The sequence below is a fragment of the Neodiprion fabricii genome, chromosome 3 (assembly GCF_021155785.1).
Source record: "Neodiprion fabricii isolate iyNeoFabr1 chromosome 3, iyNeoFabr1.1, whole genome shotgun sequence".
NCBI classification, from domain to species: Eukaryota; Metazoa; Arthropoda; class Insecta; order Hymenoptera; family Diprionidae; genus Neodiprion; species Neodiprion fabricii.
This window is the reverse complement of record NC_060241.1, coordinates 34979529-35001061: the sequence shown is the minus strand read 5'-3', so window position 1 is coordinate 35001061 and position 21533 is coordinate 34979529. Positions and strand designations below refer to the sequence as shown.

The window sequence follows — 21533 nt, the reverse complement described above, 5'->3', positions numbered from 1 at the left end:
GATATAGTATACGTATAGAGAGAAGAAAATGTTTTCGTATATTGACGTCCTCAAAACTATATGATATATGTACCCTGATGGCGAGGAATCTATCAAGCTGAGTTCTCGGATCGTAAAGATATTCTCGGCTGTGAAATTTCGTTGAAACTGTTCTTGCTATCGCTTTGTTAGGGGTAAGATAGCGCTCGATAATTGTCGCGACCTGAAAACGATTGCGTAACCGGAATAAAACGGTAAGCGTGAGAATGGCGGCCATTTTGATTTCGTGCAAACGTTGTTTAAATACGTTTTACGAATAGGTAGGAAACAATTGTTTTTTGTTACAACTTGAGACGAGATTACACATCGAGTTGCGTTATTTCACTGCACAGAATTACTTCTGGATTGTCCATGCAGTTTTCTAAATATATTTCAGATAAACCGATACTCGTCTCGGACTCATAATTAGGCATGAACCAGTACGTTGATATTTAAGACCGACAGCACGGTATATCCGTTTATATTATACCCACCGTCATCCAGCGACGTTACGTATTGGGTCTAATTGGGATTCTGATCCGCTCATCAAGGCCCAAGCAGCTGCGTGATCAGCAAGATCAGAGGAATAATTGACGCCAAAGGTAAGGGCTTGATGCTCTAGGGTGAATTTGCTTTGGCTCATCGTCATTATAGGTGTGTACAGAGAGCATCAACGTCGAGCCTATAAATGGAGTCTGCAAATACATCCGGACGTAACTCGATGACTTTGATGGCTCTAGTCACGTGGCTTTGACTAATGTCAAAAGCTTGATCCGTGTAAGCGCTGAACGTCAAACGCAAAGTGCCAGGCTCGAATCCCACGAGGGCCACGGTAACCTTAGGCTGCAGCCGATGCAATTAATAGCCAATAAAATCGCGATCGGATATGTATTACATATATATATGTATCAATATTATACCCACGTTTTACCACGAGACGCTTTTGGAGGGTTGGCAGGGACGCTTTAATAGTGTCACCCCTTATCGTCGGGCGTTCCTCTATCGATTTTGCGTCGGTATTTCACGTGGGAAACCCCCGATTGCTTCGCGTGATATTCCTCGGAAGGTTTTATTCTCGTTTTCAGGATTTATAAAACAAGAACGGGGGAAAAAAAAAGTAAAGAAAACAAACACGTCGGTATAATGAAAAAGCAAAACGAACAAGAGAACGAACAGAACTGAGAGACGAAAAAAATTGTCTCTGACACCGATGCGCACGGCTCGTGCTTGGCGACCGACCGCACAATAATGGTTTAAATAAATTCGCCTGCTCGAAAATCACCTCATATATATGCGTAACACCTTACACACACATCCACGCTGAGAATTAAAGGTGAACTGCCGGTTCGTTCACACCCTTCCTTCGGAGTACGAGGTTAATTCCGGACTAACAAGCATGCAGATTTTCATTCACCACAGCTGTAGTTTCAGGTACACGCGACAAGCTCGGCAAAATGGTAATTTGTATTTCAAATGTTTGCTGAAAAAGGATTTTGTTCAATTACATCTGTAATTTCAACAGCAACACCAATTCACATTTATATCTTCGATAATTTTTAGAACCTTAGATGATCTAGGAGATGCGATATCGATAGTTCCGCGTTCCGCATTATCGACCGTTCCCGTAATCGGTAAAACAGGATTACGATCAGTTTAAAACGCCCCAGAAATCGTCTGTTCGGAACTACACGCTTAAAATCATTTAAAAGACTGCGATTACGGTGAAGTAGTAAAAGTAGTCGATGAAATCGATGGCGGTGGTGAGAAATGTGTTGTGAAAATTTTAGAACTAACTTTCGGAGGATTAAAAACGACGCAGCCACCAGACGATATATGACGAGCGTTGGAAAATCTCTTGCGAGGGATTCCGTCGGACACTCAGATCCTCGGTTTCACGGTCGTTGGCTTCGAATCGTAAAATCTCCGGGAAGGTAAGAAATTATTCATGAATGCGACTGATTGCTTGTACTCTTGCGTAGGACGGAGGTTCTTGCGCCCCGAGGTAAAAGTGTATAAACTCAATATACCCGCACTCTTTTCCACCGCTGCGACTGCTGCGGGGCTGAGCTGTAAGAGAGGAATTTAAGAGACTGAGAGAGAGAGAAAGAGAGAGAGAGGACGATTGAAAGAGTGGGGGACGGTTCTCCGCTCGACGACGACAAATCCGGAGAACAGGGGGAACTAAAAAGTTCAACTTTTCGCTCCAATTCTCGAGCCAGTGAATTATCTACCAACTCCTGCTTTTTGTCTCGCTTTCTCCCGTTTGAATAAGGGAGATGAACCTTCCCTTTATACACAGAGCTCAGCTCTTAGTCAAGAATTTATTTCACGACAAATATTTTACGAATCTACCGAAAAAGTCTCTTTTTACCTACATTACACGCGTACAGAGTCGAGGCTCGCTGAATTTTAACTCGAGTAAATGATCAAAATGTATAAAGCAGTTACGAATGAGAAGAGTTATCGACGATCAATCGAGTCGTCATTTTTGATACGTAATCAATCATAAATCGATGTTTCCACAAAAAATCATCGTTACAAGGCGTCGCATAATGGAATTTTCACGAAAAATCTGACCGTTCGGCAAAACCGATCTAAAGAGTATAGAATTATATCCTTGTCCCAAGAGACGAGGTACGCAGAGTCGATCGGTGAGTCCTATTTTTTTTTCCTAATACGACGCCGTGGAGTTTGTAAAAAAAAAAGGTTATTTTTTGCGGTACGGAGGGTCAGGACCTTCTTCAAATAGTCTATACGACTCATTCCCCCTGCGGCGAAGCGCTGCGTGGGCCGGTTTTCACGGACAGGAGAAAAACGATTTATCGAGCCCTTGTTACGCGAGGATCTCAAAGGAATCGAAGACGCTGATCATGTCACCGTCAGAAGCGGCTGGCTACGCCTTTTTAACGCGAAATTAACGGGCTTTTTTCACGGTCAATGAACCGAAATTCATTTCCGCCGTTTTCCGCTCGCTGATCCGCCGGCTTTTCACCGGCCCTCGGCTTAGTTTCGCTCAATTGATACTCACCTGGGGCGGATAGTGTTCCGGCAGAGCGTGCAGCGCCTCTCGGTAGGCGGCCAGCGCCCTTTGAAGACGGCCCTGGTCCCCGTAGAGGGCCCCCAGCTGAAGCAGGGCTTGAACCCGCGCCGCCTCGTGCGCTCTTCGGTCCTTCAGCCCTGAACCATCCAGGGAAGCTCCCGTCCTCAGGATCGCCGCAGCCTCCGTACCTCTGCCAGCGGAGATCAAGGCTGCTCCGAGGTTCACGTACGCTTCTGTAATTGACAAAGTCACCGGAGTGTCGGGTGAGTGGGCCGTTTGTCAATTAGGGGTGGGTCAGAGTGATTTGGCCGTATTATTTTTACTCACGGTCTATGAACGAATGACCGTTGGATTTTACCTCTGGTAAAATACGATCGCACGAAGTTTCCAAAGATACGATTTGAGCTTTCAAAAGTCCGAGATAAATTTTTACGTCCCAGAGACAATTGATTGTCGGAAAAAAGTGAAAGGAAGAGAATTTTTCTGTACTGGCTACGATCGATTTTAAAATCGCGAATTATTTCATTGGCCGGTATTATTATATTTTGGATGTGGTCAAAAAAAGATGGGCAAGGTTTCGCTCAAGTCCATATTCGGAGCTAGACCACACTAAAACTTTTCACTCTCGTGCTTTTCAGTTCAAAACAATCGTTTCAACGTTGATCGATAGAATGAATTTTTTGACGACGCCTGTCTAAATTACACTCGAAACTTACAAGTAAAACATCGTACATTATTACGATGTATAATATTGGAAAAATGCTGTATTCGTGACGTGGAAAATATAAGTCGCCTCGTCTTGCCGCACCGGATGCACGGAATTCGTTCCATGGCGTTATATAGCAGGCGCCCACGAATACCAATAATTGCAGCCAGCGAAAGCAGGGTAGTGTTTCTTTTTTTCCTCCTTTCTTTCTTTATTTCTTTCACATTTTTTATTATTTTGCCCGAGGCGAGGAACACTTGCAAATTAACGGTTGCCGTGCGGAATGTACCAGCCTGCAAGGACATCCTGTTCTCCAATCCAAACCGATATATACTCGCGGTTTTCACCCGGTGAAAAACGTAAATTCGCCTGCAAAAATGGTCTGCAATTCCAGTGATTCTGCTGCATTGAGAAATTTGTCTGGTTTGTCGGGAAGAAGGCTCTTCGTGAGGATAGCAGAAGAAAAATTAATCAATCTTCAAGGAAACTTTTCAATCCAAAAGTGAATTGTTTTTACGAAATCTTGCCTTGAATAAGAAACCGTGAATCTTGGCCCTAGTTCTGGCTTTGTTTATACAATTGCCGATATCTGACAGATATAATAATACATCATCCGGCAGTAAAGACGGAAATTAGCGCCTCCTCTCAATAATTCATCGGCACATGAACCCTTTCAGCAAGGCAGATAATTGGCCTGAGGAACTTGAGTAGATTTCATCGACGGCTTACCGAGTGGATTATAGACGGCGGTTCGACCACTCGGGGTGAGCCGGAGAATTGCTGTTTAGAGGGATTACGGGGTGCAGCTAGACGGAACGAATGACAACGGTAATAAATTCATACGCGGAATGATACGGCCGCCGTTATAACCGTCAACCAGAGGCGTAAAGCGGAAACACGCCAGGCGTAAAGATAACCCAGGACGTAACACTTGACTGTTTCCCGATTTAAAAAGCTCTAAGCCGGAAATAATGGGCGAAGCCGCGAGTGAAATTCTCGCTGAGACTGTCCCGACCTCAAAACTGCGTTTTATAGAACGCGGCGCGATCGGCTTGTATCGGAAATACACCGCGGCTTGTAAAGGTTCTTCAAAACAATCCCTGCAACGTACACGTCAAACTCGAGTTGATTTGCCAGACACCGGAAAGACGGAAATATCGAGAGAACGAGGCGGGCGTATTTCTTCGCTTTTACGAGCGCTCCAGGTGGCGAACTCACCCCGCGATGAGAGTTAAATTTCGAACGAGGGGCTCTAGACAGGCCCGCAGGCTCGAGGGTGACCATTTTTTATTTCTCCCACCTTCTGCCTTCGCAGCCCGGCTCACCCACGATCGGAAACTAGATCTGCACGAAAGAATTTCACTCGCCCCGAGCAGCAGACACGAGGAAAATGTCCCTAGGAGTGGTTGATTAAGGGTTGTGTTTCGACCCCGGCTGCGTCTCGCTTCAATTTCACTGTTGTTGATTGCCGCCGTTATTCTATGTTTAAAATAAACTTCCTTCCCGCTCTGATTAATCGTCAAGCCTTTCCCCAACATTTTTTATCACAACTTCTTATCAATCCCTGCATCGAATTCATTTCGTGCAATCAGTTATACGAGGGGGGTTTTTTCCCCATCCGTTATATCGCGTCGAAAGAGAAGGGCAAAAATCTTTGGATTATGGTTATTTCCGAGAGGCACCGCTTCGCCACAAAACTCTCCGCGTGTAACGTGGTGTGTAAAAACGGCAAAAGTGTGCAAATCGTGATAAACGTTCCTCTCCTCTCGCTCAGCTGATGAATTGTCGAATGTGACCACCCGGAGTGCAGCTTAATGGCAGGTCATTACACTGAATTATCGGATAACTTTTCTTTTTTCTTTTTTTTATCACTCAATTCTTCTGATTGTGAGTGTCGTCGAAAAAATCTTTTCCCGTTTCATATCGCACTTCGCAACGCAATCCTCACGTTTTCTCATCAATTCGAAAGATGCGTTTTCAGTTCAATTCACGATTTCCCAGATTCGTGTTTTCACCCCAGTCTCCCCCCTCCCCACTGAAAACCCACTTTCTCACTCTTGCCCCGCTGCTGAAAGGGAATCCGAGTATCGCAGGTAACGTTCGCAGGAAAATAATTCTGTTTAGTGTGTGGCTGGTGATTTTCTCTGTTAAACCATATAATAATACCATGTAATAAATCAATGATTCATTGAATTGAAGTTTTCTGAACGAGTTCTAGTTTCTGATTGTGCTGTTAGTTCTGATTTCAAGTCAATAATCGATATCTATAACAAGTTGATTTTCACGATTTTAGTATTATCTTTCTTTTGTTCAGAAAAATTATTCCACAAATATATTAATTTGATAAAGCTGATTGATCCGTAACGAACAAAGAGCAACGACTCTAGGAATCTTAAGTTTAATACGCTGCTGCAACGCGGTACGAAAACAATCTGCATGGAATTTCACTGACGTGCATATGTGTGAATGTAAAACAAAAATATATAGGGGAAAAAAGAGATAGAGAGAGAGAATATAATAGAATTTTGTTACCATGAGACAGTGTCACTTAGGTGGAATCAAGTAAGTCCATAATTCACGAAATTCAAAAATTCACAAAATAAATATAGGAAAAAATTTACCAAAAATGATTATCCCAAATAATAGGAGAGTAAGAGAGAGAGAGAGAGAGAGGGGGGAGGGGGGGTGAGAGAGAGAGTTTAGTAATGACGAGCAGAAGCGAGAGAATGAACGAGATAGCCGGGGGAAATCCGAGAGGAGAAACGGCAAGCGAACGAGGGAGCAGAAGAGAGGAATTCTCGTGTGTTATTAAAAAGCAGGGAGTGCTGGCGTGGAAAGGCAGATAACAGCCTCTATAATAAATTAGGCATGCCGAAAGTAGACACGCTCTTCGCATAACCAACTTTCGTGACTCTCCGCATCGGAATTACGCGTACGCGCTTCCTGGATCCTTGAATTCAAAATTTGGCTAATTGTTACCGGCCTTGCCAGAGTGACCTGGAGAAAGCAAAAGGTGCGTGATAACGGTATGAGTATTTTAAACGCATGACTTTGAATTACGGGTACATAGACAGTTGCAATTACTGGCGGTGAAAGAAATCTGTTTGTAACCGTCGTTTCATGATAAATCGATCCTGTAACACGCTTGCAAATAATTGAGGATTATATTAGTTTGGTTATACAACTGATTGAAAATTTCATTTGGATCGAAAGAAAACCAAATTATTTCGTTTCTTCTTATGCAGGTCAACTGGATTATCAGATACGAATGAAGTTTATTAAATTCGTGGGTATAAGCTGATCGCGAGTGAGAAACTCGCGTTTTTTGTTTTCAATTTGTGCAGAATTGCAAAATTCATACAGACGGCTATAACATTGCAGAGGGTCGAGACTTCCAAGAGTTTTCGCAACGGATGATTTAGCTTTATCACATGACTGATAACGCCGCTTATATTCTTACCGAACGAATTCAGCCGAGCCATCCAATATTCCAAAAGATTAATTCTAGAGTGCATATCCACTTCGATTCGGTGATATAATACATATATTCCGCATGTTTATCCCGAGTATAGGCAGCGGTGTAAGATGTCTATAAACAATTTTTCAAGTCAACTGGAAAAAGGAAAATGGACCGTGCAGAAAAATAAAACGATTCAACGAATCGTCAAACAAATCGAAGAGACGACTGTGCAAATATGTTTGAAATTATTTCCTCGTACAAAACGACGAGAATCACGGCAATGAGGATTTTTCAACGTCTGACTGCTTGGCGCGAGTCAAACTCACGCGAAATGAAACGCGCGGCGCATTGCGGGGCCGGAGTAAAATATTGGACTAAAAGCGACTGAGACAAACATACAAGATACGGGATACAAATCGTTCGGGTTTGCGGTATTTATTGCGAAGATTCGGTTCCCGCAAGAAATTCCATCGTTCGCCTTGATTTCGATAGGAAAAAGAAGCTCGCGAAATGAAAAGAAATCTCAGACTGACAGTGAAGCTGGAACCGATACGGCGCGGATCTTTACATCATCGAGCTGATCCACGCGGCTGATCTATACCTCGTATACAGTTACGACGGGTAGGACGATCAATTTCTTTTACCATTCTGTATAAAAGTCGCATACATAAAATAAACATGGAGGGTATACACCGCGTGCTGTTTCCGTCTGTACAAAGGACCCTCTTTATCGGATCAAAGGATCGTCAGAAGTCTACGGATATTACGCCGCGTATTACTTCGGGATCGGTTTTGATGGAAATAAAGAGCCGCGCGATTCTGCGGCAGCAATTTATGTATCTATTTTTATTTATTACTCTCACAGATAAATTGTAAACGGGTATACAGTACCTACGGTATACCTTTCGACGCGGAGAAAACACGAACCCGTAATAGCGAGTCGATTCGAGTTATCGCCGCGAGCCCAGCGATGATAAATCGCTTCAACCCTTCCCCCCTTTCCTCACTCTGTCCATTCGACCGTTTTTCTCCGTTCCCCCTCCCCCCTCTTCCTCAACTCGAGGCGGAAATCGACTCTTCGCACCCATTATCACCGCGATCAGTTGCCTTTTAACGCGACTTCGTCGGGAAGAATAATTCCCGGTTCGCAACCCCTTCCAGATGTCGTTTGTACCTGCAGCCTCCTCGTCGAAATCCTTGCACCACATATTTAACGTATCGAATGCGAAATCGTACCTTTGTAGATCGATAAGCTCGAACGCACGAGGTGATCTCTGACCGTCGAGGTTCGATGGATTCTGGGAATTTGGCACAAGCGGCTTATCAAGTTTCTTTTCTACTTTCGCCCTCTTTCACTCGGCTCCTTAATCAGCCGGAAGAGCTGAGGTATCTCGAGTGGATATTGCGAGCTTAGGAAGTAGCTAACCAAGCGAAGTCCAGCTGGCTGTGCCTATAACCCATATCCGAGGGAATTGCAAGGCTGACAATTCACCCCCGGTAGACGGGGCGGAATCTTAAGTCGGTGAGGTGAGTTAGCGCGGATGAGGTTCGCCGGGTTTCCCCCGCATCTTCCAGCGGATGGCAGGCGAGTCACGCGAGTTGGCTTTCCCGGTAATTAGGAAGCAAACAGAGCCACGTCTTGCCAACTTGGCTGGCTCTGAGATCAAACAGCAGTTTCCGCTCCTCGCGTCCCTCTGTTCTACTTTTAGCAAAATACTCTCGGAGCTTCTAGCTGTCCCAACCCTTCGCTATCCTTCGGGGTCCCGCCAAGGGAAGAAAGCGAATTAGGGGGGTAGGGATGAACGCGCATTGAGAAGGTTGACAAAAAGAAGGTTATGAAAGGTGTTGACTTTTTGCTCGTATAATAAGAGGGTTGGAGCGTCTCACTTTCCGTGACCGGTATTAACGGTCCGCTGTTTAACGTTGGAAATTTTCGTGCTCGATTCGGTGTATACAATCCTCGAGAGCTGGTTCCAAAGCAAAAAAAAAAAATCAGTTTAACCAAAGAGGGTTAATTTATATTAAAAAGTTGAGGCATGGAGCCGGGTGAAAGTCATAAATATTCAGATCCGTTAACTTTCAAATTTAAGAAAGAAAAGAAAAGTGAATGAAAAAAAAAAAAGAAAAAAAGAATGAAAACAGCTTCAGAAAGTGAATGGGAAGAAAAAATGCTGCAAGTAAAAAGAGGCCGAAACTTTTGAAGGATAAAGGAGTGATGACCGGGGGTGATTTCGCGGCCCATCAGAAAATTTCAAGAATAATAATGAATGTGCAATCCGTTTAAATTAAATAGTAAATCATTTTTAAATCGAGCATCAAAACCCCTGTCGAAAACCTTCGAAAGCGAGAGAAAGAGAGATAGAAAGGGATTCGGAAATTAAAGTTGAAAGTGAAATACATATACATATATAAACAGTTACACGTCACATTCTATCCACACAAACCCGCGCAAAACCGCTTGGATGGGAGTGGGGGGGGGGGGCTGGCCTTGATGCGGCGGCTCGTTTGCAACCGGACGACTTTTCACCCTGTGTGGGTGAAGTGAGGGGGAAACAAACAAAACGCGGAAATTAATCAGGGGAAGACCGCGTTCAATTTTCCCTCGTATGTATGTATATACCTGTATTACCTATGTGTCTATAATAACTTAAATCGCAAGTCCTAAATTGCGGCTCGACTCTCGACCATCGAGTACCGGGCAAGCTGCGCAGTCTGTGTCCCATTTTTCAATATCGAAACTGAAGTATATACTATATGGTTATACGTGGAAAGTTTCCAGACTCTTACGGAGACCACTCGAGTGCCGTCAACCCTCCTCCTGCCCCCTTACACCGATTTCTCACCCCCGTCATCCCCCTTCGAAATTGCCTCAATAAGCCCGTCGACGTTTTTGAGGACACCCCTTGCCTTCGTTCTCCGCCGGTCAGGAAGGCCGTGATTTAGCACATCTAGCTTTTAAAATACCACCGCTTCATTCCACCAATTAGCGGCGGGATCGGCCGCCAATTTGCGGATGGCTGCCGCAGGCCAAACTCCGACGGGCGAACGCGCGTTCGTTCATTCCAGGGGATGAAAAGGGGTGGAAGTACGTGGGTGGGCATGACCCTGCACAATCGACGATCCCCCGACTGCCCTTATCGATCCGGTAGGCTTTCGGCATCCAGAGTGCCGATGTACTGCCCGGTTTGGGGTTGGTCGAAAATGGAGCTGCCGGGAAAATTTGAAGCTGGTACCGCTGCGGGTTGGGGAGAAAAAAATTGAAAAAATAAATAAATAAATGCCTCGAAGCTGCGCCGCCACCGGAAATACCGATCATCGTCCCTTTTCGTGTAGGTATATTCAGGAGATTCGTTCCTGACATATATTTATGTGCCGAACGATGATCGGATAATCGTGTTTATGGTGAGCGCAAATATGTAGGGGAGAAAATATTCAAAATTTAGTTTACGTCAAGCGGGACTGTTGATGAATTAGTTCGTCGATGTATTCGTTGCATAGCACAACGGCCGAATTATTCGGAACAGTTTATTAGGGCGGCGATAGAATTATGCTGTATATGTTGTATACTTATATTAAGTCTTATTGTTAGGTGAAAAGATTTCAAAGACGGCTTGTTGTGCAGTTAGAATTCAGAATTCAATATACCTAAACGTCTGTAGCCACTTAATATCCGAACATAAGAATTGTTCCTTCGGCAACCGTTCCAACTTTTTTGACAGTCTATTTCACGGTAATTCCACTGAATCCTGTTATCGTTTAAGTTTGGTTCTAAAACTCTATATTCTGTTCATCAACGCGGTAATCAGCGTGATTGTGCATAATCGTTGTATCTAGACATTATCCTGACCAAAATATCCAACGTACCGGACGAAAATACGGTACTTCGGGATTCCGCGGTTTCTAACTTACCAATAAACGAGTCGGGAACGAACAATATCTTCGAGGGTAGATTATATATACCTGGGTTACGTGATGGGAAGCCAGCCCCGATACTGCGCTCGTAAATAAAAATTTTAGGGCTGCTAGGGAGAATTTGTTATACGCGAGGGCTGGTCGAGTTCAATTTCAGTTAATATATTGACCTGTATGAAACCTGAACCCAGGCAGCTGTATGTACGTACATATGTGCGCGTATACGCGGACGCAGATAGCCGTTTCGAATATTGCATAATTGGGTATCCCATAAAATTTTCAGAGCAACTATATTCAACGGCGGGACCGAAATACATTGAAGTACTGATTAATGTTTGATTCGTAATCATGGCGTTATACAATGGCTGAATATTTCAATATTTTATGTGTTAGTGGGTGAAAATATTTATTCTTGTCACGAGCACGAAATGTACAGATAATTGTTTCATTTCTTTAAGTCTGCAGTAGAGCTGTCAAAAATTTGAAGCTACAATTTTGATGCCGATAAATGATTTTTGAAAGTAGACCATCGGGTGAACTGACTAAAAATAGGACGTAAGTTTTATTACACCAGGATATATTCAATTTCCTACAGTTATAATTAAAACGTTCCAGTAAAGTGAGTAACGTGTAAGTAACGAAATTAACTAAATTAAACAAATATCGTTAGTGTTACTGAAAATTATATCACAAGTAACTGTTTAGTGTGATTATAATTGGAAATACTAAATTTGGTGGTTATTGCACCGTGGAATCTGTTTTTTTTTTTTGTTTAATTATCCAAATTTTCCAGTTACACAAGTCAAGTATCAATTTATCGTCACGAAAACACAGAATATAAATACTATGATCATGTTAGCTTTCCTGGTCAGAGTAACAAAACTAATTCTCATTTCGCAACCGGCTAAATCGTATTTCTCGGTTATGGTAAAAAAAATTGAAAACAACTAAACATCGTACAACAATCTACACGACCAGAAATTTCTCTCAATTCGTAATTCGCGGTTCATCCGTACGCTGACTTTATACCTGTATAGTAAAGCCTAATTGTCGAAGAATCGAATTGCAAGTCGGGAGGTTGGGGTTGGTTTTGGCTCGAGGATTTCCCTGTGCGTGCAGCATCCACCCTGCAACCAACGAACCAGCCAGCAGTCAGCCAGTCAACCAGAGGAGAGCCTTTCGTGGTCGATGGAGCGTGGAAATGGCATTTTGCCCGTCGCTGCTGCCTGCAATCTCTTTCAACCGTCGGGGGTTTATTTTCTCATGACATTTTTCAACGATTCAGCTCCGAAAATCCGACGCACCGCCGAACCTGCGGAACGCGCTTCGGTATTCACCCGCATATCGCTGTACCCACGCCCATAAATAGTATATATATATATATATATATATATATATATATATATATGTGTGTGTGTGTGTATTTATATATATATATATATATACACGTACCTACAAGAACAAAGCGGCCTGGGTGAGGGACTGGAAAGATTATCTTTCACACGGCGATGTTGGCACGTATTTTGACGCGTATGGAGAGCGGACCATTCGGTCGGCAGTATCCTGTTTAATTTTCGGCTCAAGCCGACAGGATTCTCGCGAAATTTCAACCGAAATCGATGGAAGGTTCAATTTTCCGCTTCGTGTCGATAAAACGCGAGTATCCTCGACTGAAATGCGATACCTGCTTCGGTTCTTTAGCCTTTCCGAAAACTTCCACATCATGGTGTGATGTGAATATCATGCGAGCATCGTAAGCAACTTGATGCGCAGGGAGAATTTTTTTTTTATTAATTACCTCAATTCCGCTACATAATGTCACTAAACTAATTTTGATCCTACGTATTTGTTATTCCGGTATGAAAATTTTGCGAGTTGTGGCGATTACTTGGAAACGATTTTAAAGAAACATTCTCGTCCGATATAAGTATGTAAATATATTATTGGTACAAAGCGAATTTTCCACATCGATATTCCAGCAAGTTTGACTTCTGGTAAAAATTATTGAAAAATAATTCTGGTACCTGCGATGATTTCACGTGCCGGGAATGTTTCGAAACGACGAAAGTTTCATAAGAATATTCGCTCGTTAGTGGGCCGTGATAAGAATCGGAATCGATGTTAGCCACGCTACGTAGCATTCGACCTGTAATCAACATCTCAAACTTCCGAAATTGGTCTGGCTGATTGAGCACTTGTTACACACAAGTGTATTCCAATTACAATTACTAATCAATTTCACCCGGCACACACGTGCATCATATACGTTTCGTCTAATTCGACTCAATTCCCGAGCTCTCGAGTGGTATAAAAAATCAACTCCTATACAGAATTTCGGTGATTGCTCTTTGATTAACGTATTTCATCTGCCTTCAATGCAAAAATTGCGCCAATATTCAGTACGTGGAAAAAAATTGTCGGTATTCAAAAATACCGAGAAGATTACCGTATTAAAGGGTCATTTAAAAAATTTCCAACGGTGAAACTGCGATGCAGCGTAAGAAAATTGAATTCGAGCATCAGTATTTCCTACTAAGAGTTCTCGACAAATCCATTCGGCGATTTCGCAGATTCCTGTTGATATATCGGGTGAGTGATATACATCAGGACGCGGGAATAACTCGTCCTGGAAATTGTGAGCGGTATGCGAAACGAGAGGGGGGATTGAATAGCACATCACGAGAGGCGGCCAATTTGTTTATCGGTCGCCGCAGCAGCCCGCGAGGGTTACAGATATAGGGATTGCCGGGTAATCGGAATCAATTCAACGGCCGTCTTTTGTTCTCGATTGTTTTAAATATCTCGCAAAAGTCGGAGCGATATTAGGGGAGATTCATCCCTGATGGAAATCCCCACGTGCCCAAACATCCATACGACCACCAGGACCACAAATACCTGTTTGCCGATCGATCGGTGGAAGTATATATAACCGAATACGCGTGAATAGTGGTCATTGATAATTGAATATGCAGAGCCGGCAGATCGTTGCCATTATGGCATCCCTAAGCCGCGCTACGAATCCCGGATGATAGTTCAACTTGACAATTATTGTCATGGTTACGCGTGCTTGAATATATTCGACGTGAACGCCAGTGCTCCTCGTCTATTTCGATGGAAGAATGAAAAACTAGGGTAAAGAAACTGTACCTTCCGGTATGGAGCGAGAGAAAAGATGCACGATATTTAACTAGATTTTTGCGTAAGATTACCATTTTTTGCTAGTAGGTTGATTTGTGGCCTGACGGTAGTAGGAATTGCAAGTCTAGCTTGTAAATTTTAGTCACAGTAAAGTCTACGCTTCAAAAGAGGTTTGTCTTAACTATTTAAAATAGCCAAAATTACTATCTCGCCTAGGATAAACCGCGTGTTCACCTTTTTCTCTTCGTGTATCAGTTAATTTTTTAAAGGAATTCTTGGTATCTGTTTGAAATCTAGTCAACGTATCAGCTAGACCAGATAAAGATGAAACAACGGTTCGAGAGGAATCGCTGAAGACAACGGAGAGGTTTGAATTTGATCGATACAATTACAAAAAAATTAATTGTAGAATTGCAAGGCTAAACTGCGAAACTTCGGTTAATTTAACAACTTTATAAATATATCATTATGACATTAGTTTAATTTGTTAATAGCGAAACCGTGTCTTTGATCCAGTTCTGAAAAATTAGAGCCAAGAATTTACCGATCGTACATAAATTCTGTTGAAATTTTCTACACGAGATGAAGAGTTCTGATAACATTTATAATTGAAACAATTTAACCACTCGTCTAAGTCAATTTATCGTGTATTCATTTCGCAGTTGAATCAAGCCCACAAGCTGATTGATAAAACAATAAAAAATAAATAAATGTTTCAAGAACGTGATCTTTCTAAATATTTTTATAACAAAAACGAAACTGTCAAAGTTCCATTTGACTATTTTCTCCTCAATTTCTCCGTGAACGGGATACGGGTTCGGCGGAAACCAAAACCGGTATAAACTCTAACGAATCCCTGCCTCGAACTCGGCCAAATTCACGCCTCCACGTATTTACCAAGTTAAACTTTGGCGGTGTAACAAACTTAGCACAGCCATAGCCGCGTTCGAATGGCGAAGTCCGTCGACCGCCTTGGAAATTTTCATGCTGTATCAAGGTTGTATTCTCGTCTCGTCGCGAGCCTTTTCCAGGCGAAAAGCAACCTTATGCAGACTTCAAACTTGAGCCTGTCTGTTTGTTTCGGAGGGTTTGCTTTAATTGAGTCTACTCCCGTGGAGTCTGAATAGTAACCGTGTCGCACTTTGACGACCCTTATAACTCGTACAGGGCTTACTTATCCCTGAACTGCGTGCTGGAGGGGATAAAAATTTGGCCGATGAATTAACCGCGATGTTCATTTACGTTATTTTTGTTCCGAAATTCGATCGTCGATTCGAGACAAGTAAATTCGCAAAAGCTGACGAGGGAACGACAGACGTGATTTACGAAATCGGGTGACAGCTTCCGCTCCAAATATGTCAGCTCATCATTCCCAACAGTTTAGCAATATAATTTCGCACTGGCCGTAGGAGTCTAGTGAATTTACGGGAAGTTAAAATCACCGCAACCATCCGTCGCTGCATTTGGAGAATCTATCAAATTCGAAACGTTGCTGAACTCTACATGTAGCTTTCCGTCATCGCCCTGCAGGGAGCGAAAGCTCCGATCGAAACTGACGGCGACGAGCTTTGAAATCCCGGAAAAAATCACGTACACAGTCAAAAATCGGGAGTGACTAGATCCTCTTTGATCAGAGAACTAGGGGGAAAAATTATATATATTTTCACCGAGTTTTTCGTGTGCATAAAAATTCATGGGCTTCGTGCTTAAATCAATTCAACGACCGTAGGTGGAACCCAGCAAAAGTGCCTGAAGTACTCGTGAATTCGAAGAGTTGGTACGAAGTTAGTGAAGCTAGTAGCAGGTAAAAATAGCGAATCGTTTTTAGTCTCGGTACCTATAAGGTGGATGGCCAACACTCGTGTAAGGAAAGAATTTACGCTCCAGGACTTTAGCGCTATTTCCTGAGCGAAGTGGGTACCTAACGCGAGGAACGGGGTCAAGGGTCAGTCGCCGCATTATGCGGCGAAGACCACCTCAAGAGCCAAGCCGTCCACGCCATCGGGTTACTCAACCAACCTTAGCTCCCTCTCCGCATGGGTGCGAGTCTTTTCGTACACGTACAGAGCGTACCAAGTTGACATTTCCACTTTATCCTCGTATATATTCAGAAGAGTGAACTCGTTTATCGCTTGGTTATGATGTACAGATTGTACAAGACATTCGACCCACCTACAAAAATGAGAAACAACAATATTTCCAATCTGTTTTCGATTCATGGTCTTTGGTAGTTGTCCTTAAATCTCTGGGGAGACTTGACGGAAATTTCTACGAATCGTTATATTTTCCATACTGACTTTTGGGGTGAGATCCACAAACTGATCACGGCGTTCGAAATTTTGATGGAAAACCTAGTGACCGGAGTAGCGAACGAAATATCTCGACTTGTGGTACTTTTTTCCGGCAACACTCGGTACGTGCATCCAGAATTTTCCAGTCATCCGACCGAATGTCTCTCAACCAAATATTTTCAGAGACGAGAAATCGGGTCTTAGAGCCGGGTGAGGAAAGGCAGACTTGAATGGACATTCGGACAGACGCGTCTCGCCCTCCGAATTCCCCGGCTAAATTACATCTGTAAGTCGATAACTGTCAGCACGGCGTCGTGTCCGGAAATACGGATAATCCCCATCACGCGATGCTGACCACTCGTGCCTATACATAGCTTGTATCTTGAAATTGCGAAGCTATCACTTGTTGGCGGAATGTAAATTCATTGTTCGGACAAAGATGTTGCAAGAAACTCGGTACAGGACGCGGCGAAGGATGAATTTGGTGAATGGCGAATAATTCTTTCTGATCTAAAAATACCGTGAAAAATATGAACTCTGTGTTAGTTTTGCACTCGATACAGAGACTGTAACGATATTTCAAGGTATTTCCTTATAAGGTTGATCGCAGATATTCATAAGGGTAAAGTTAGGGGTTATGATGAAATTTACTCACGTGCCAACGACGGCCTGAAGTGGATTGCCCGCTGATAGCTGAGAATGGCTTCTTCGTAGTTTTTCCTTCCCTGCTGAAGGATTCCCCTGAAACAAACCAGACAACGAACACTTCAGTAACGATTTATACAAAGTTACAAGCTTACGAGGCATTGTGAAATCCGGTACGTTGTGCCTATTACTACCGGATTCAAAGTGATCCACTCACGATGAAGCGGAAGGCTGAGGAATTAAAAGTTGGCAGCCACGAGATAATTATTTTTGGTCTGTACGGTATTACACATCGTGTTTTAACGATTATACCTACTTCACTCTTCATCAGACTGTGAATTATTCCAGCACGGTGCTACACGTTAATTAACAATACACCTGCAGTTAGCAGAAGCCTAATTGATACACACGAATTTCGCTTCGACGTAAGTTCGTACACGTAGATCTACCTATACATGTGAATGTACGATCCACCTTCTGCGAATTTTAAGTCCTCGAAAATAAACCGAAAAGGCCGATCAGCTCAGCGGGTAAAACGAGACGCAGATCGTGATATTAATTTCCCGTCTCTAACGAAACATGATGAGAGGTGGGCGTTGTACTATTAAGGGTGAATGGATACAGACTCCAAGAATTATAGGAGGATCTCATTTTATCAATGGTCGGCACCCGGTATTGATTACATTGAATCGACGACGATATCGATATCGGAGTAAATTTCTGGTAATTCCAGTAGTGGCAACTCATGAATACCAAAGTATAAGACCACAAACGACTACCGGAATTGTTTAGATACTAGTCTTGGTGATTTGCGAAAGCTCTGTTCAAATTGAGAAGCATCTCCGTTTGATGCAAAAGTGACGTAAAAAGTTTCTCAAGAAACCAATCAATCCATATGAAATAAGTGAAGCTCGTAACTTCGACTTTGCTTTGAGATGGCCGCCGGATTATTCGTCTGATTGACCACATCGCAACACCTATTGATACACGAATTAATTAAGCTCCTCCCACTTTCGGAGTTGGTACTGAATCACCTTGTACATCCAGAGTCATACGGTAGCACAGTCTGGAGAAATTCCGTGATGAAAAAGACGGCGTCAGAAGAGCTTGCAGCGCGTTTCGGAAGGCTGCTCAATTAGGCAGAAAAGCAGGCTGTATGAGGGATCGTTTGAAATTTGAAACCGTTCCGCATCGCTCGCTTTTCTCTCGACAGGGTTGTTAGGCCGTAGCTTGTAGCTACGCTGCGAGGGTAATTTACCTACATCAAGCGTCCATTGTATAACCGAAATCGCTAGGCGACCGCCGCTCCTCCGTCGGGGGTCGTCGACGCACTCGGACGTCGTCGTAATTAGAGAAAACTTGATTAGCGTCGAAAACGACGCGTAATCGCAGCAATTATACAAGTCGCGAGACTTGATGACGGAGGAATTCGCGCGGTTTGGCAATGCGAAGCCGGAAGCCGCCCATCGAGTCCGGGTTTCCGGTTGCCAGCGATTCGCGTTGGCTAGAGAGACTCGTTTCCGGATCCGCTTTCTTTCCACTGATCAGAGCCCTCTCTGAATTGTAATTAAAATTAATTTGCGACCTTCGTCATCTGACGTCGTTCTGCATTCGACGGATATCGCAGTGAATTCCAACCCCCCGAAAGTGAAAAGGTGGGGGAACGATAAGCCGGTGAGTGTTCCTCGGGGTTTCACACCCTCGTTATGAGGATCGATATAGTCTAAGTAAACGGATTACAGACCTCCGATGCTTACCTTCCGACCACCTTCTACCTACTTAATTAGCATTTGGCTCAAGTAGGCGGGTGTATAGACTAAGTGCATCCGTTCGCCGCGGGTCCTCCCGGTACAGGATTAAGGATTTCGGAGCTGTTTAGCGTAATCTCATTGGCCGATGTATTGAGCGAGATATACAACAATAACAATAACGAGGATTATCTAATTCTCACCCCAAATCGCCTACTTATACTTGGGTGATGAGTTTGAAAACCGGGCAATACGTTCTATCTTCGCGATGCGTTCACGCGAAATGCCGCAATAATCGTGATGAAAATTGTAAAACGTTTATAGTCGAAATTTGATCATTTGTGAACATGCAAAACGAAAAATTGGTAACGAGGCGGTTAATCTGACGAGAATCGAAAAATTAAAGAACCATTTTATTGTACGTGTACATGTATACGGCAAAGATTAATGCCGATGAAATTTTGAAGAGATCGTGAAACTCCCGTTTTTCCAGACGAAACGTTCTTGACCGGCCGGATGACAAAACAATGGGTAGACACTGAACGACGAATTACCTGCCAAGTTATTTCTGCCGTAAGGTTACTCAGCGTGGCTAACTTAGAGAAGAATCCCCTTTCTTTTCACCCCCTTCGCCTCTTCTTCCCGCTTGGGTACGTTGTTTTTTCCCCTGAATTTCACCCTCTCCCTTCATCCCTGACTGAGTCGGCAATGTTATTTGTGTTTACGACGATCCGAGAAGGAAAAACAAGAGTTGACGAGAGGGTGGCGGTTTTCCATTCTTCTTTTTTACTATCTGGTAACGAAGCGCCGCAAGAGACACGTTTCACGACTCATTTAAATAAAATTCCGAACAAAGCAGTGCCGATAAAGAATTGACCGACCTTCCTGGGAGCGACGCTCTGAATAACCTGGGCAAATGACTTGAGAAGAGTTTCTGGAAAACCCACCATTGACCGTTAAATGATAATTCGATTGAGTCCAGAGGGTTGCGGGGGCGTATCTTTTTGATACAATTGAAACGCGTCTAAATTTTTATGCTTCCATGAATTTGCTGCCATACATATGTATTAAGGTGGTTTTTAGTAATACTTTTTTTCCCCTTCTTACGTACCCTTCGACAAGTTAGTTTTTAACGTTTGTATCGAATACAAGATCAACATTTTATAGGTGTATAGTAGTGTCGACTTTTTTTATATAAAATTTTATTGTCTATTCAATGAAACCATGAAGAGCTTCTCAACTTGTACAGTTTTCGAAATATTTCGATTAGAGTGTTTGAAAAATTCGAAATGGATGAAGCACCTTTTAGAATTTCGATACCGGGTTCCGGTTTCACAAGACTTTGTTTGAGGTTAAAAACTAACTATTCGAAGGTTACGTAAGTAGAAAATAAAAGTTTTAAAAATACCACTCTAATATATACATAAATGCTTTTCTAACTCGAGTTAGAAATGAATGTAGAACTAAGGAAGTTCTGAAATATCGTAGTTACGAAATTACCTTCAACTATGTACATTCTACTCGCCTATATAACACGCCTTTTACCGCGTAAAACAAAACAAGTTAGCAGCCGGCAGTGTTAAAAGCGGATTACCCCGCATCATATACCTGTTAGAGAAGTTTCGAGGCCTCCGCAAGGGATGTGCGGCCTCGTCCACTCGCTAAACGATCGTCTCCCAAGGGTGGTTTAACGTTTTATAATTACGGTCAGGGTGCCAGCCCTGTCAGGGAACATGCGGTAAAGGTCGATTCGGCCGTGAGAGAGTCGATTCTGAGCTTCATCTATGAACCCTGGATATGCGTGTAATATTATGTCGTGGAATTGGGAGTGGGAGAAAGGGAGGAAACGGGTGAGAAAATTGTGTTTCATTTTGAAAATTGACGCGGTTTCAACGCTCTGAAAAATCGTTCATTAATCATCGAATCATCGTAATCCACATCGAGTTATCTACGTGTAACGTGTTCATTTTTAAGCTTCGCAACTGTACCCGGCATTAAAATTGTGGCGAGCTTAATGAGACGTGAAAAATTATTGCCCGGGATTGAATTTGTAGGAGAAGATCGATCGAATGACAACACGTGTTACCGAATGCATAAATCAACTGAGGGATTTGTTTCCGAAACATGGAGGATTTTCTCCTTTATTCCAACGAACCTTTATAATGTTATATCGAATGAATAGAAAATATATCTAATAGACGTTTCCATTGAGATCCAAAAACGCGTCATTCATCTTGCTTATAACGCGGTGACACCCGGCTATGTATGTTTCATACCGTCAATAAATAACGTCGAATCATAGACTGGCAAAACTTTAATTAGAACATTCGTTTAGAATCTATTGAAAGAGGTAAATTAACTGTGAAATATAAATGTTCGCTAAATGTTGTTGGAAAATTTCGGTGAATTTGATGGAAAATCGCATTTTTAGTGAGCTGGAAAATTGTTCTTCAAGTTTAACGAAATTTGCATTTGAAGTAAAAAATTTCTGAACTGTGAATCACCAACGTGCCAGTTGAAGTTGACGCACATTTTTTCGGAAATTACGAACGAAATGGCGTTTGTGTAGTAGTAA

General features: G+C 42.9%; 1 protein-coding gene across 1 annotated transcript in view; it reads right to left on the bottom strand.

The window, feature by feature from the left end:
* LOC124177876 (protein O-mannosyl-transferase TMTC2) overlaps nucleotides 1-21533 on the bottom strand; it is a 167818-nt gene that overhangs the window by 27375 nt on the left and 118910 nt on the right. Inside the window, exons 6-7 of the mRNA XM_046560778.1 lie at nucleotides 17221-17306; nucleotides 3047-3291 (exon numbers count right to left, since the gene is read on the bottom strand). Coding sequence (XP_046416734.1) covers nucleotides 3047-3291; nucleotides 17221-17306 — 331 coding nt within the window. The remainder of the gene's footprint in view (nucleotides 1-3046; nucleotides 3292-17220; nucleotides 17307-21533) is intronic.